Here is a 15,276-nt window from a genome sequence, read left to right on the forward strand (position 1 = left end):
TAAGATATCTTGAACCTTTGACAGGCGATGTTTTTACAGCCCGCTTTGCGGATTGTCATTTTAATGAGAGTGTTTTCCCATCATTAGGGAGAGAAAAGTCGATTCCTGAAGAACGACGAGAAATTAGTTGGAAGACATCTACTATGACCCATCTTGATCCTCGTACAAATCAATGTGAACTAGAAGTTCAAAGGATCATTCATTTGCAAAATCTTGCAAATCAATTACCAGATGCATTCATTGATACAAAGAAAGTGACAAAGTCACATATCCCGGCTGCAAATACTCCAGCACGGATTGATGTCCCTGTAGGACAGTTAACAAATGAATCTAAGATACGCCTGAAGCGTGGTAGACCTGTCGGCTCAAAGGATGTAACTCCCAGGAAGAGGAGAACCCAAGAAAAACTTGGCACTCTAGAAGAGACCATCAAAATGACTGATCAGTTTAAAATTGATAAATCTATAGCCCTAGAAGAGGCACAAATAATGCAGAAAGCCCCTGAAGAGGCACAAATTGAACAAGAAGCCCCGAAGAGGCACATATTGAACAAGAAACCCCTGAAGATCCACATATTGAACGAGAAGCCCTGAAGAGGCACAGGTACCTGAAAATTGTGAGATCTCAGTAAGTTATGTACAAACGGGAGAAAAATGGGATCGAAATAATATTGTTATTAACAATATTTTTGCTTTCCAAGTGGCCTCTGATATCATAAGAAATGATGAAGATCCCGAACCACGAAATGTGGAAGAATGTCGACATAGAAATGATTGGCCAAAATGGAAAGAAGCTATACAGGCAGAATTAAACTCATTAACAAAACGAGAAGTTTTTGGACCTGTAGTCCAACCACCTGAAGATGTAAAGCCTGTTGGGTACAAATGGGTATTTGTACGAAAGCGCAATGAGAATAATGAGATAATAAGATATAAAGCGCGATTAGTAGCACAAGGTTTCTCGTAGAGACCTGGCATTGACTACGAGGAAACATATTCTCCCGTCATGGACGCAATCACATTTCGTTTCTTAATTAGTTTGGTAGTCTCAGAAGGACTGGATATGCGTCTCATGGATGTTATTACAGCATATTTATACGGATCCATGGATAATGATATATACATGAAAATCCCCGAAGGATTTAAATTGCCTGATGCAAATAATACAAAACCTCGTAGCATGTATTCAATCAAGTTACAACGATCCTTGTATGGATTAAAGCAATCTGGACGCATGTGGTACAATCGCCTTAGCGAATACTTGCTAAAAGAAGGGTATGTGAATAACCCTATATGCCCATGCATCTTCATTAAGAAATCAGAAACCGGATTTGCAATTATTGTAGTGTATGTTGATGACTTAAATCTTGTTGGAACTCCTGAAGAGCTCACAAGAACAACAAATTACTTGAAAAAAGAATTTGAGATGAAAGATCTTGGAAAAACAAAATTTTGTCTCGGCCTGCAGATCGAGCATTTCCCAAATGGAGTTTTAGCACATCAATCAACATACATTAAGAAAGTTTTGAAGCGTTTTTATATGGATAAAGCGCATCCTTTAAGTTCTCCAATGGTTGTCCGATCACTTGATGTGAAAAAGGACCCATTTCGTCCTTGCGAAAAGGATGAAGAGTTACTTGGTCCTGAAGTACCGTATCTTAGTGCTATTGGTGCACTTATGTATCTTGCCAATTGTACACGTCCAGACATTGCTTTTTCTGTCAATTTATTAGCAAGATACAGTTCCGCTCCAACTCGAAGACATTGGAATGGTATCAAACATATATTGCGTTATCTTCGCGGAACTACTGATATGGGTTTATTTTACTCAAGGGAATCAAAGCAACAATTGCTTGGATATGCAGATGCAGGATATCTTTCAGATCCACATAAAGGCAGGTCACAAACAGGGTATGTGTTTAATTGCAATGGTACTGCTATTTCATGGAGGTCTGTCAAACAAACAATAGTAGCCACATCATCAAATCATTCGGAAATACTGGCAATTCATGAAGCAAGTCGTGAATGTATATGGCTAAGATCTATGATCCAGCATATTCGGGAATCATGTGGACTCTCCTCTATCAAAGGTGACCCGACAACATTATTTGAAGATAATGCTGCATGCATTGCACAAATAACAGGGGGTTATATTAAAGGAGATAGAACTAAACACATTTCACCAAAATTCTTTTATACACATGAACTCCAGAAGAGTGGTGAAATTGATGTGCAACAAATACGCTCAAGTGATAATCTAGCAGATTTATTCACAAAATCATTGCCAACCTCAACATTCAAGAAGTTAATACACAGGATTGGAATGCGTCAACTCAAGGATATCGACATGAGGGGGAGTATGCTTGTAAAAGGGTGTTAGTGTACTGTACTCTTTTTTCCTTCGTCCAGGTTTTGTCCTACTGGGTTTTACTGGCAAGGTTTTTAACGAGACAGTCCTAATATACTAAGAAAAGAATATTGTACTCTTTTTCCTTCGCTAGGTTTTTCCTATAGGGTTTTTTACTAGCAAGGTTTTAATGAGGCATATTCTTTTAATATGGTGGTCATCCAAGGGGGAGTGTTGTAAATGAAAGGGTAGTGAATGACCACATTGATGGTCATTATGAACTCCATTTACTCATCTTTAAGATGAGTAATGGGAGTTTCATATTATGAAGCCTATAAAAGGCTTCTTACCTCCCATGTAAAAACATCCCGAGAAAGAAAGAAAGCTCTTCCTCTCATTCTCTCTCTCTCTCTCTCTTTCTTTCACTTTCTCAATTCTCTTCTTTGATTCCTTCTTCCATATTATATATCAAAGTAAGATATATTTTATCTCTACTACTTTGATTTGCATTATATTTGTCTTTGTTTTACAACACCTCAAGGATTCTGAGAAGAAATATAAATTAAGACAGCTTGAGAATTACTACAATAAGAAAGGAACCAGAGATTGAAAAGAGTTGAAATCACAAAGATTCATTTGCATGAGCGCAATCAAGACTGAAAAAGTAGAAAGAGAGCCTAGGTTCCCCATATTGATTATTGACCACCCAGCACAGAGCTTCCGGATGATCACCCCTGAAACAGCTCTCTCAATGTAATAATGGGGAATGGTTTCTGCAAAGCTGGTTTCTTAATTGATAGTGCTTGAGAAACTTGCCTCATGGTTGGACGACATTGGGGGTTAACATGCTGGCACGCAAATGCTAGCTTCACAGCAAACACAACTTCCTCACTGATTTGATCTGTGGGAGGTGAGATGCGTTGGTCTATCACATCCTTCAACAACAAAGAATCAGCCACTGCTGTAACTGATGATGATGATGATGCTGATCCTGATGAAGATGTCAGGGATAAGATGAGATCACCAGGATGCCTTCCAATAACCGCTTCCAGTGCCACCACCCCAAAGCTATAAACATCAGTCTTGTTATTCACTTGGGTGGTGTAAGCAAGCTCTGCAACAGAAACTATCATCAATCATACACTTGATTTTTACAAGAGCAATCAAACACTTGGATGACAACTTAATTACCTGGAGCACTATACCCAAAGGTGCCTACGAATGAGGTCCAATTGGACGAGTCTGGCTTCAATAGCCTTGCTGTACCGAAGTCGGATACGTGAGCCTCATATTCAGAGTCCAATAAAACATTGTTACTGGATATGTCCCTGTGAATTATAGGGGGTGAGCAATCATGATGCATATAAGATAATGCCTCCGCCACACCTTTCACAATATTTAGCCTCCTACTCCAATCCAACCCAATTGCTTCTTCCTCATTGCTTAGAATGTTTCTTAGGCTTCCCTTCTCCATCAAATTATATACCAAAAATGAGTGCCTTGCATGTGAGCAATAGCCATAAAGCTTCACAATGTTGCGATGTCGAATTTCTGTCAAGGCCCGAATTTCGCTCGTAAAAGCTTTCAAATTACTCATCTCACCATCTTGTTGTGGGTGAAGCTTTTTCACAGCAACAACTCGACCAGTTGGTAGCTCGGCCTTATAAACTGTGCCTTGTCCTCCGCTCCCAATACAATATTTAGAGTTGAAGTCCTCAGTCACCTCAATGATATCTTGATACAATATCTCTCCATCATGGCCCCATATTGCAAATAGATCTTCACATGGTGTTTCACTGGACTTCCTTTTTCTGTTCCTTGCTCTCCAGTGAAGGGTAAAAGAAATTCCCATGAAAATGCATAGAAGAAAAGAGGTGCTGGAGATGATCATAATCATCATAAATCTGTTGTTCTTCTTCTGTGTGAGTGGGATGCAGGGCTTCAGACCAGTGACATTGCCACATAAGCCATGGTTGTTTATGAATGCCTCAAATGGAGCCTCCTGGAAGGCTTTGATGTCGGGGAGAGGCCCTTCCAACTGATTAGAGGATATATCAACAGATGTCAAACTCAACATATCTGCAAAAGTGGATGGGATGGAACCATAGAGTTCATTGTGGGAGAGATTCAATGCTTCTAAGCGTTGTAATTCTCCAAGCTCTTGTGGTATCTTCCCATTCAGCATATTTTGACTGAGATCGAGGCTTTGAAGGGAATGTAAGTTCCCAATCTCATCAGGAATGCTTTCCACGAATTCATTCTTGCTCAAGTTGAGGAAGGATAGTTTTGAAAGCACTCCTAGCCGTTTAGGGATTGAGCCACTTAAGTTGTTTGATGCCAATCCCAGATGTTCAAGATTGACAAGATTTCCCACTTCCGAAGGAATGTTGCCTGAAAGTTGGTTGTTGTTTAACAGCAACTTGAACATTGATGTTAGCTTACCCAATTCCCTAGGGATCTTCCCGAGTAGATGATTTGAAGAGAGATCAAGTTGATGCAGTTGAATTGCTTCCCCAAGTTGAGGTGGTATGGTACCAGACAAATTGTTGTGGGCTATGTTCAGGCTTGTTAAGCTGTGACATCGTGCCCATTTTTGAGAAAGCTCACCATACAAGTTGTTGGAACTCAAATCCATAAAATTCAAGTTTGGGTATACGCCAAAAACTTCAGTTATGTTTCCTTCGAGTTGGTTTCTTTCAAGCCGAACTCTAAATAAGCTAGTGCAATTTCTCAAGCTCATTGGAATAGGACCAGTGAAATGGTTGCCCGTGGCTGAAAAATTTTCTAGTGCTCCACCTAGACACATTTGTTGAGGTAAATGGCCAGTAAAATTGTTCTCAGCTAGTTGCAAGGATTTCAAATGTATGAGATTATCAATTTCTTGAGGAATGGGGCCATTGAGTTGGTTATAATGAAGGAGTAAATGGGTTAAATTGCTCAACAATCCAATTTCTTGAGGGATGAAACCAGAGAGTCTATTATGGTGAAGGTACAAAGTGGTTAAATTCCTCAAGTTTCCTATTGAAAGCGGGATGGGACCACTAAGATTGTTAGTTGACAACTCAAGATCATGAAGAGAGCTCAACAATCCAATTTCTTGAGGGATGAAACCAGAAAGTCTATTATGGTGAAGGTACAAAGTGGTTAAATTCCTCAAGTTTCCTATTGAAGGCGGGATGGGACCACTAAGATTGTTAGTTGACAACCCAAGATCCTTTAGAGATCTCAAAAATCCAATTTCTTGAGGGATGAAACCAGAAAGTCTATTATGGTGAAGGTACAAAGCGGTTAAATTCCTCAAGTTTCCTATTGAAGGTGGGATGGGACCACTAAGATTGTTAGTTGACAACCCAAGATTATTTAGAGATCTCAACAATCCAATTTCTTGAGGGATGAAACCAGAAAGTCTATTATCGTGAAGGTACAAAGTAGTTAAATTCCTCAAGTTTCCTATTGAAAGCGGGATGGGACCACTAAGATTGTTAGTTGACAACTCAAGATCATTCAGAGATCTCAACAATCCAATTTCTTGAGGAATGAAACCAGAAAGTCTATTATGGTGAATGTACAAAGTGATTATATTCCCCAAGTTTCCTATGGAAGACGGGATGGGACCATTGAGATTGTTAGTTGACAACTTAAGATCATTTAGAGATCTCAACAATCCAATTTCTTGAGGGATAAAACCAGAAAGTTCGTTGTTACAAAAATATAAAGTGGTTAAGTTCCTCAAGTTTCCTATTGAAGAAGGGATTGAACCTCTTAGATGATTGGAAGCCAATGTAAGAATAGTAAGTGATGTTAGCAATCCAACTTGGTGAGGTATGAGACCAGTGAAATTATTGAAACCCAAGTCAAGGATGGTGATCAATTTGGAAAGATTACCAATGTTAATGGGAATGGTTCCATAGAAGGAGTTGTTAGAAATATTAAGAGTGATGAGATTAGGGAGTGATAAGAAATTGAGATTGTGGAGCGTACCTCTTAGACCACAATTGTAAAGGTTTAAATTAGAGACACTTTCGAACTTGTGGCAAGTAACTCCAAACCAATGATTGCATGGAGAAGCTCCAGACCAAGAAGAGAGGAAAGATTGAGATTGAATATGAAGGCTAGATTTCCATGTTAGAAGAGCAAGTGCTTCTTTTTTGAGCTCAATAATCGAAGAAGAAGTGATAGGAGCAGAAGTAGACGGAGAAGAGGCATGGAATGATGATGATGAATAAAAAGGGAAATACAAAATGATGAAGAAGCAAAGAATGATGGTGAATTGGGGGAGTGAGGAATAGGATGAAGAATATTGAAGGGTCATTGTTGGATGGGTGGAAATGAAGGATATTCAAGGCTTATTTATACACTCAAACTCAAATATACATCCAATATTTCTATTAGCTACTTATTCGTCATTTCCTATAAGTTTTCAAATATATTATTAGCAATGCCATTAGACATAAAGCTGGTTAATTTTAGTACTAAATATCTTACAAAATAATAAAGTAACACTTTAATTAATCCTATGTATTGATTCCCAATTATTTGTTATATTTAAGTTTGAAGTCTTGAGCATCAATTTTTTTGACAAGTGTTTGTTTTTTAATTTATCACCTTTTCCAGACAAATTGTTTGAATGAAATGTGATTTTTTTTCTATTTTTTAATCAATTAAAAAGGGTACTTTTTCTTTGTAAGCTTGGCGACCAACTTATAAATAAGATCTTTCACTTATTTAAGTAATTTTGTTATTTTTAACACTTTTATGATTATAAGAAATTGATATTTTTAAATGTTTAGAAACCTGTAATAAAATAATTGTATTTATTCTTTAATTTGGTTTAGGTTTTCTCAAACTATTAGTTTTCAAATATCTCATTTTAATTATGTAGAATAAAAAATATTCTTTTTTGTCACAATGATTAATTTTTGTTTTTTTTTTTCATAACTTAAATTAGTATGTAAAGAAAATAATTTTTTTACTAAAAACCTATTGTCCTTATTTCTTTGATAATATAGCTACTGACACATCCTTTTCTATAAAAGCACTTTTAGTGAAATTGCTATTGATAAAAGCTCTACAAATTAAAAAAGACTTTTATTAGGCACTTTCAAACATATTCTCTTTTTTTGTCTACTTGAGTTTCTAAGATGATAGAAAACTTAATTTAATTTGTATTTTGAAGTTTCATTAGAGGTTTGAAAATTCCTCAAATTACATGTGTGTATGAATTAGTTGGATGGAATATGGATATTAAGAATGGATTATTTTTATGGAATATAAAGTTATAAGATAAGTTCAAGTATCTTTCTTTTATCTTATAAGACAGCTCCTTCAACTATCTCTTTGCCGTGTATAATGAGGTTGAAAAATGGATGTAAGTGGGCCTCTTTACTTGGAAATGTGTTCCAAGACTAGCATGTATTTTAAATCAACTATGGGTTTGCCGTGTATAATGGGGTTGAGAAATGCATGTAAGTGGGTCTTTTTACTTGGAAATATGTTCCATGACCAACATGTATTTTAACTTAAGTTCAAGGAAAGAGACCACTCAACCTCTCAAGGACTCTATGGAACAAAAAAAAAAAAAAAAATATTGAAAATAAAAAATAAACTCATTGACATGAACATAAAAAAAAATTTCATTTGGTATGAACATTGTAATATGACCAATTAAGTTAAATGCAAAATGAAATAGACTATTATTTCTCTTGAATTTGTATTTTATTTTATTTTATATTGTTATTAAAATGATTTCTTAATTGAGAATTAATCACAATTGTTCAACATTAATTTATTCATGTAAATACCAACATGTTATAAACTGTTTTGTCTATTAATGAGTTAGCATCCATTTGAGTAACAACATGATTGCATATGGAAGTAGCTAGCTCATATATAAAAATAAGAACCTAATTTAAGGAAGCTTATGTAGTTGTGTCATTATGTCATAAATCACTTTTCCTGTTTCTTTTTTTTTTTTTTGGTGTTTCATCAAAATTTTAGTAATTTAGTCATATTTTATCATAATTTAATTAATTATATCTTATTTTTGTAGTCTATTATTATTATTTAAAATGATTCCTTAATTATCAATTGCGCGTGCATTAAATAAGACAATTTTCAATTGGACGTACTTGAATTAAGACTAGTGTCGTATTTAATGGGATAGAAAAGTTAGTACAGAGATAAATTCTTATAAATAATTATTACTAAGGAATATATATCAAATATTCACAAATATCAATGCCTTGTTTCAATGACCAAACGACCCTAGTTGATAGGGTGATCCAATCAATTTATAAATTTTTAGTGATATATATATAAAATAAAGTGAGAATAATGTTTTAAAATAAATTGAAACGTTAGTTTGATAATATGTTGTGAAAAATTGGGTTTAAAAATATTTTCTAAAATTGGGTTATTCTAAGTCCAATCCCCTTAATAAATGAAAAATAAAAAATCAAAACTTTATTATTTTATTATTTTTTCATTGTCTAACTAACAAATATATAAGTAGATGATGGATAAAGATGTGAGAAATAATATAAGAAACTTATTAAATGCATATTTGTTTGTGAATTGTTTTATCTTTCTATTTTTTTGCTGATATATTAGCATTAAAGTTTTACATCATAATACTTCCTAAGCCTAAATAAAGTAAAAAATAATTAATTATAGAATTCTTTTATAATTTTTAGAATATTCCTACAACTTTTATAAGCTTGACGTTTTTTAATTATTAAAAATAATTTGATTTAAAATAAAAAGACAATTATTATAGAAAATTACAACTGGTCCATCTCTTGTTCCTTTCTTCATTTCTAGGATCCGATATTAATAACCATTATCAGAAAAAAGAATTAAAAACCTTGTACTATAATTTGCCATGACCAGTCCTTGCTTTGCTTAAGTGGAATTTGAATTTGACAACTTTTTTTCTTTTCTTTGTATTTTTTTTGTCTATTTTTTTATTACCTATTTCCATTTAAATAATGACTCAAAATCAACAATTTAGTCACGTCAATTCTTAGACTTTGACTTGGCATTTCTACTGGTTATATGTTAGGATAAAATGTCTTGCAAGCAATAGAGAATCGGTTGTATGCAATCATAGTCTAAATAGAAATAATATTGAAGTTTTGATTTAGTAACCTTACTAAAATATATAAAATAACATTTTACAACATAATTAATCATTTGTACAAATATAATTCATGGCTAAAAAAAATATACCACTTAATACTTCAATTGAATTATTTAGCTTGAAAAGATGATGACTTTTGAAACCGTTTTAAAAAAATAACCTTATTAATAAATTTTTATTGATTGTGTACACGAGAGTACTTAGTTATATAAAATACTCTATACATCCAAGAGAGACCTTTTACTATTTGTTTTTAAAAATAGAAAATAATAATACTATGTAAAGTATAGTAATTTTTATTAAAAATTACTTTAATATCAATTAACTTTCATTTAAAAACTCTTCTATATAAATTTTTTTAATATCTCATTTTTAAAAAAAAACTGATTTTAGAAACCCTTATATAAAATTTTAATTTTATATAGAAGTTATTATCATTTTTTCTAATTTTATAAAAAGCACCATAATAAATTAGTTTATTTATTTATTTTAATATCAATTAACACAAATTTATTTTTCTCATAATAAAGAGAGTACTTACTCCAATGTTTTTAAACTTTTTATTAGTCTAAAGATCTAATTTCCTGTTTATTTTCCAAAATATATATTTTTAAATAACTCTAAATGAATGAGGAGAATATGGGCCTATTGAATTGACAACTCACCTTAGGAAAAATATATTTCTGAACAAGAAACTATTGGCAAATATTTTATTTAAATTATGACTAATTGACTTGGAGACTTAATTATTAGGAAAGATTGTTTTAGATTCATGATTAATTGACTTAATAGTAAAACCAAAAATGAGAAAATCATTTTTTATTTTTTTTTGGTTTCTTAGTAGTTTTTGGAAACCAAAAAATAGCAATAAGTCTTTAGGTTCTTACAAGTCACAATCATAAAATTAATCAAATTCTAAAAAAGAAAATACAAGAATTTTTTCTAATGTTTGAAATGTAAATTTAACACTTCCCATTTTATTTCAATTAACTTTAAATAGCTTTTAATACATAGAATTTTAAATTCTTTTCTAGAAGTTGAAAGATAGTAAACCTAACCTTTATCTTGATCCTTGCCTTATTAAAATTGTTTTTGTTGAGTTCATCCTCGAACTTGGAATAGATGATATTAAAAAAAGTTTAAACCTCTCTCTTATTAGTTGTATAAATTATCCTCACTAATTTTAAACAAGATTTTTAGCTTATTTCAACTTTCAAATTTAACTCCATTTTAATTTTGATAATTTTACTTTACTAGTAATACTTTAAATTAGACCTGATCACTTATAAAAATTCTAAATACCAAAATCTGGTTATTTCCAACCGTATCCTTTAAACTAAATATGTTTGGTTAGTATTAATGAAAGATGATTTTTTTTTATGTTTAATATGTTATATAAAATATGAAAAAAAAAAAGTTAAAATTAGTCAAAACTTATATATATTTTTGAATAATTTAATCTTTATATGAATTATTATAAAAAAAGATGAGTTTGAAAAAAAAAATTAAGAAGAATTATTAATTTTAAATCTATGTTTTATTTATTTTTACTTTTATTTTTGTTTTCCTTTCTCTTCTCTATTTCTTTTCTCTCATTTTTTTTAGCAAACAAACTAATATTAATATCAATTCATTCCTAAAAATAATAGAGAATTATCTTAAGAAATGTAACCAAACATGCCCTAAGAATTTCAACAATTTTGTTCAATAACTTATTATCAATTTATTTAAGGTCAAATGAATTTTCTAAGGTACCTTAATAATAATTCATATTTCCCATATTTTATGCAAATATATATATATATATATATATATATATATAGAGAGAGAGAGAGAGAGAGAGAGAGAGAGAGAGAGAGAGAATATGACTAATTGTTGTTAGTTTTATAACAGTACATGAATGTATTTAAAATATATAATACGTTGATAAGATGAGATGAGAATTGTTCAATTCATCTAGAGTAAGAAGACGAAAGAAATAATTTGTTGTGGTTATAGGTTTTGAAATCTTTGTCAACTTGAATTAAAGACTTTTTCCCCATGCATTCATGACTTGAAGGAGTAGCTTGATCATATTCCTTAAATGGTGACATTTGATCCTATCTACAACTGTCTTTTTTTGTTTTTGTTTGCTTATGACATGATTAAAAATCAAATTTTAATGTATCTCACTTCTGCAACTTGTTATAAAAAAGTAATATCATATTTTTGCTACATCTACAACATTTTACAATTAATGATGAGAAGTGTACGTAGATAAAACCATAAGCATTAGAAATAGACCATGTATATTAAAAATGAAAATACCAATTTAAATTCTAACATTTAAAAAATCATAATCAATTTGCAAAATATTACACCTTGTTAGTTAGTAGTACAAATGATAACTATTTTCTGTTTTTTTTAAATACGTGTTGGTAATGTGTTTGACAAAAATATTTCCTTTAAATGATTGAATTTTAAATGTTTATTCTATGTTAAAAAAATGTAAATCTGCTAATAATTAATGGATCCTACAAATTCATTTTTTTATAAAATGAAAATATTTGTTAAAAGTGCATGTAATGTTTCCATTATTAATACAACAAAATTCAATTTTTGAAATGACCGTAAATTAAAAATATATTTAATATATTAAAAAAATATGATATATGTCAAAGCACATGGTATTGAATATTATTTTGTATGAAATAAATTTAGTTGTTAGTATTTTATGTACCTTGAGAATCAAGTAAAACTTTTATCTTGATCCTTCTATCATTAAAGTTGTTTTTTTAGTCAACTTGGAATAGATGATATTAAAAAATATTTTAAACCCTTCTTTTATTAATTTATAAATTACACAACATTGCTAATTTTAACCAAAATTTTGAACTTGTTTCAACTTTTAAATTTAACTCTATTTTAATTTTCATAATCTTACTCTAATACTAATAATTTAAGTCAGACCTAATCACTTATAAAAACTCTAAATACCCAAAATCCCGTTATTTTCAACCCTATCCTTTAAAATATCAATAAAATATGATTTTTTCATGTTTGATATATTATAGAAAATATGAAATAAAATAAAATAAAATTAAAATTACTTAAAAAAACTTATATATTATTAAAATTATTTAAAAATTTACACATTTTAAAATTAATTATTTAATATTTATAAAGAGGATAAAAATAAATTAAAGGAGTTTGAAAAAATATATAAAAATAATTTATTATTTTTAAATTTAATATTTATTTTTACTTATTTTTTTCCTTTCATTTTTCATTCTATTTCTTTTCTCTTGTTTATTCTCTTAAATTTTCTGAAAACAAAAATAGGATTAAGGTCAAGTCATGGAAGATGGGATGTAGTTCAAATAAACTCAACAAGTCTTGATGTGTGGCTCCCACTTTGACAAAAACGACCCAAAGGATGCAACATGACTTTAAGCCCTCATCTGTTACCATTAATTGTTACTTTGATTAGGTTACAAAATGAGCTAAATGCATTAATAAGTCTTGAATATGACCCAAAGTCTAACTATTTATTTATTTATTTTTCATTATGCAAGTAAAGGCACATGATTCAACATAGTACAATAACCTCCCGGAAGTCTTCCCCAGGCACAAGACCGACATTAGTTTGGTTAGACTATTAGATGAGGTTTTTTGACAAATTTAAAATAGTTTTCTAAATGAGAATAAATTAAAAAATAATTTTCTAACAAAAAAACACATTTGATAATTTTTTTTATTAAAATTGTTGTCTCAAGATCAATTTTCAAACATCATTATTTAAAACAATTTTTTTTAGTGTTTTCATTTGTTTTTTATGGTTATTTTGCAAATCAAGGAAACATGAACAATAAGGTCAATAAATTTAACCTTTTTTTAACATTGTCTTGCTTTGAAACACATGGAAGAATATGGAGGAAAACTATTTCTTTAGAATTGAGTTTTCATACACAATTTTATTCCTAAAAAAATATAAAACTATTTAAAAATATATAACTTAACATGCCCCAAGAATCTCAACAATTTTGCTCAATAATTTATTATCAAATATTAGTTATTTCAAATAAAATGAATTTTGTAAGCTACCTTAATAATAATTGTTATTTCTAATATTACTTTGTGCAAAAACTAAGTAAATTAAAGATATAAAGAATGACAAATTATTGTTCGTTTTACAATACGATATTAAAAGATTAAGATCATGGATAGCTGATAGGGTGACATGAGAACCATTCAATTCATTTAAGTGAAGGAGTAATTTACCATGATTATGGGTTTAGAAGTCTTTGTCAAGCATGAATTAAAAGGCTTGTCTCCTTAGGGTTGTTCATACATTCATGACTTGAATTATTTGCCATATCCCTTAAATGGTGATATATGATAAAATCAACAACCATCTTTTTTTATTTTTGTGCAAGAGTAATTTGTTGTGATCATGGGTTTTGAATTAAAAGACTTATCTCCTCAGGGTTGTCCATACATTCATGACTTGAATTATTTGCCATGTCCTATAAACAGTGATATTTGATGCTATCAACAACTGTCCTTTTTGTTTTTGTGCATGAGTAATTTTCCGTGATTATGGGTTTTGAAGTCTTTGTCAAGCTTGAATTAAAATGCTTGTCTCCCTTGGGTTGTCCATACATTCATGACTTGAATTATTTGTCGTGTCCCTTAAATGGTAGTAGTTGATGCTATCAACAACCGTCTTTTTTGTTTTTGTGCAAGAGTAATTTGCCGTGATTATGGGTTTTGAAGTCTTTGTCAAACTTGAATTAAAAGGCTTGTCTCCCTTGGGTTGTCCATACATTCATGACTTGAATTATTTGTTGTGTCCCTTAAATGGTAATAGTTGATGCTATCAACAACTATCTTTTTTGTTTTTGTGTAAGAGTAATTTGCCGTGATTATGGGTTTTGAAGTCTTTGTCAAGCTTGAATTAAAAGGCTTGTCTCCCGACACTTATTATCACATTTTTGCCACATCTATGATATTTTACAATTAATGAAAATTGTAAATAAAAGATAAACTATAAACATTAGAAAAAGACTATGTATATTAGAAATGAAAGTAGTAATAAAGTTTTATCATAGTTGAGAAGCATTTTTGGCTTTTTAACATTAAAAAATGGAACAAAATATGTGTTTCGTAGTATGTTTGACAAAAATATTTTCTTCAAATGGGTCACTTTTAAATATTTATTCTCTTTTAAAAGATGTAAATCTATAAATAATCAAAGGATCCCACAAATTCATTTTGAGATGAAGATTAATGTTGATTTAAATGAGAGATGGATGTTTTTGACTTTATTTGTTAATTGAAGCTTAGATCATGAAGATGAATCCAAATCCCAATGCAGAGGAATCAAATGTTGACTTCTGGAAAACATATGGAAAGTTGAGGCTGTGGAAAGGGTTTACAAGGGCCTCCCCATGTGATTTGAGATTAGACAATTCATTGGGCTCTCAAGATGGGCTCAAGCCCTTCTAAGATTGATAAATTTGATGATAATTGGATGTGGACCTTGGCAATCTATGGTTCCATTGTTCTCATTTGAAACCAAAAGGCCCAAATAAAGAAAAAGGATGACAAATATTCATATTTGGAATCCCTCTGTGATTAGGGTCATAGTAGGTTTAGCTAGTGCCTAGAGAGGGCACATGCTTCCCCTGAGGTTTTGATCCCATGACCTTAGTTTCAAAGAGAAACAAACCACCCATTAAGCTAAATGTTACTTTTTGACTCACATTTGCCCTTCTATTTTTTTTTTTTATATTTCGCTTTGAACTGTATTT

General features: G+C 30.9%; 1 protein-coding gene across 1 annotated transcript in view; it reads right to left on the reverse strand.

Moving 5' to 3' along the window:
- Positions 1–2,969: 2,969 nt before the first annotated feature.
- Positions 2,970–15,276, reverse strand: part of LOC117924740 (probable leucine-rich repeat receptor-like protein kinase At1g35710) — a 31,429-nt gene continuing 19,122 nt past the window's right edge. The window contains exon 2 of the mRNA XM_034843459.1: positions 2,970–3,460. Within this exon, the coding sequence (XP_034699350.1) occupies positions 3,075–3,460 (386 nt within the window). The 3' untranslated portion in view covers positions 2,970–3,074. The remainder of the gene's footprint in view (positions 3,461–15,276) is intronic.

The sequence above is a fragment of the Vitis riparia genome, chromosome 11 (assembly GCF_004353265.1).
Source record: "Vitis riparia cultivar Riparia Gloire de Montpellier isolate 1030 chromosome 11, EGFV_Vit.rip_1.0, whole genome shotgun sequence".
NCBI lineage: Eukaryota > Viridiplantae > Streptophyta > Magnoliopsida > Vitales > Vitaceae > Vitis > Vitis riparia.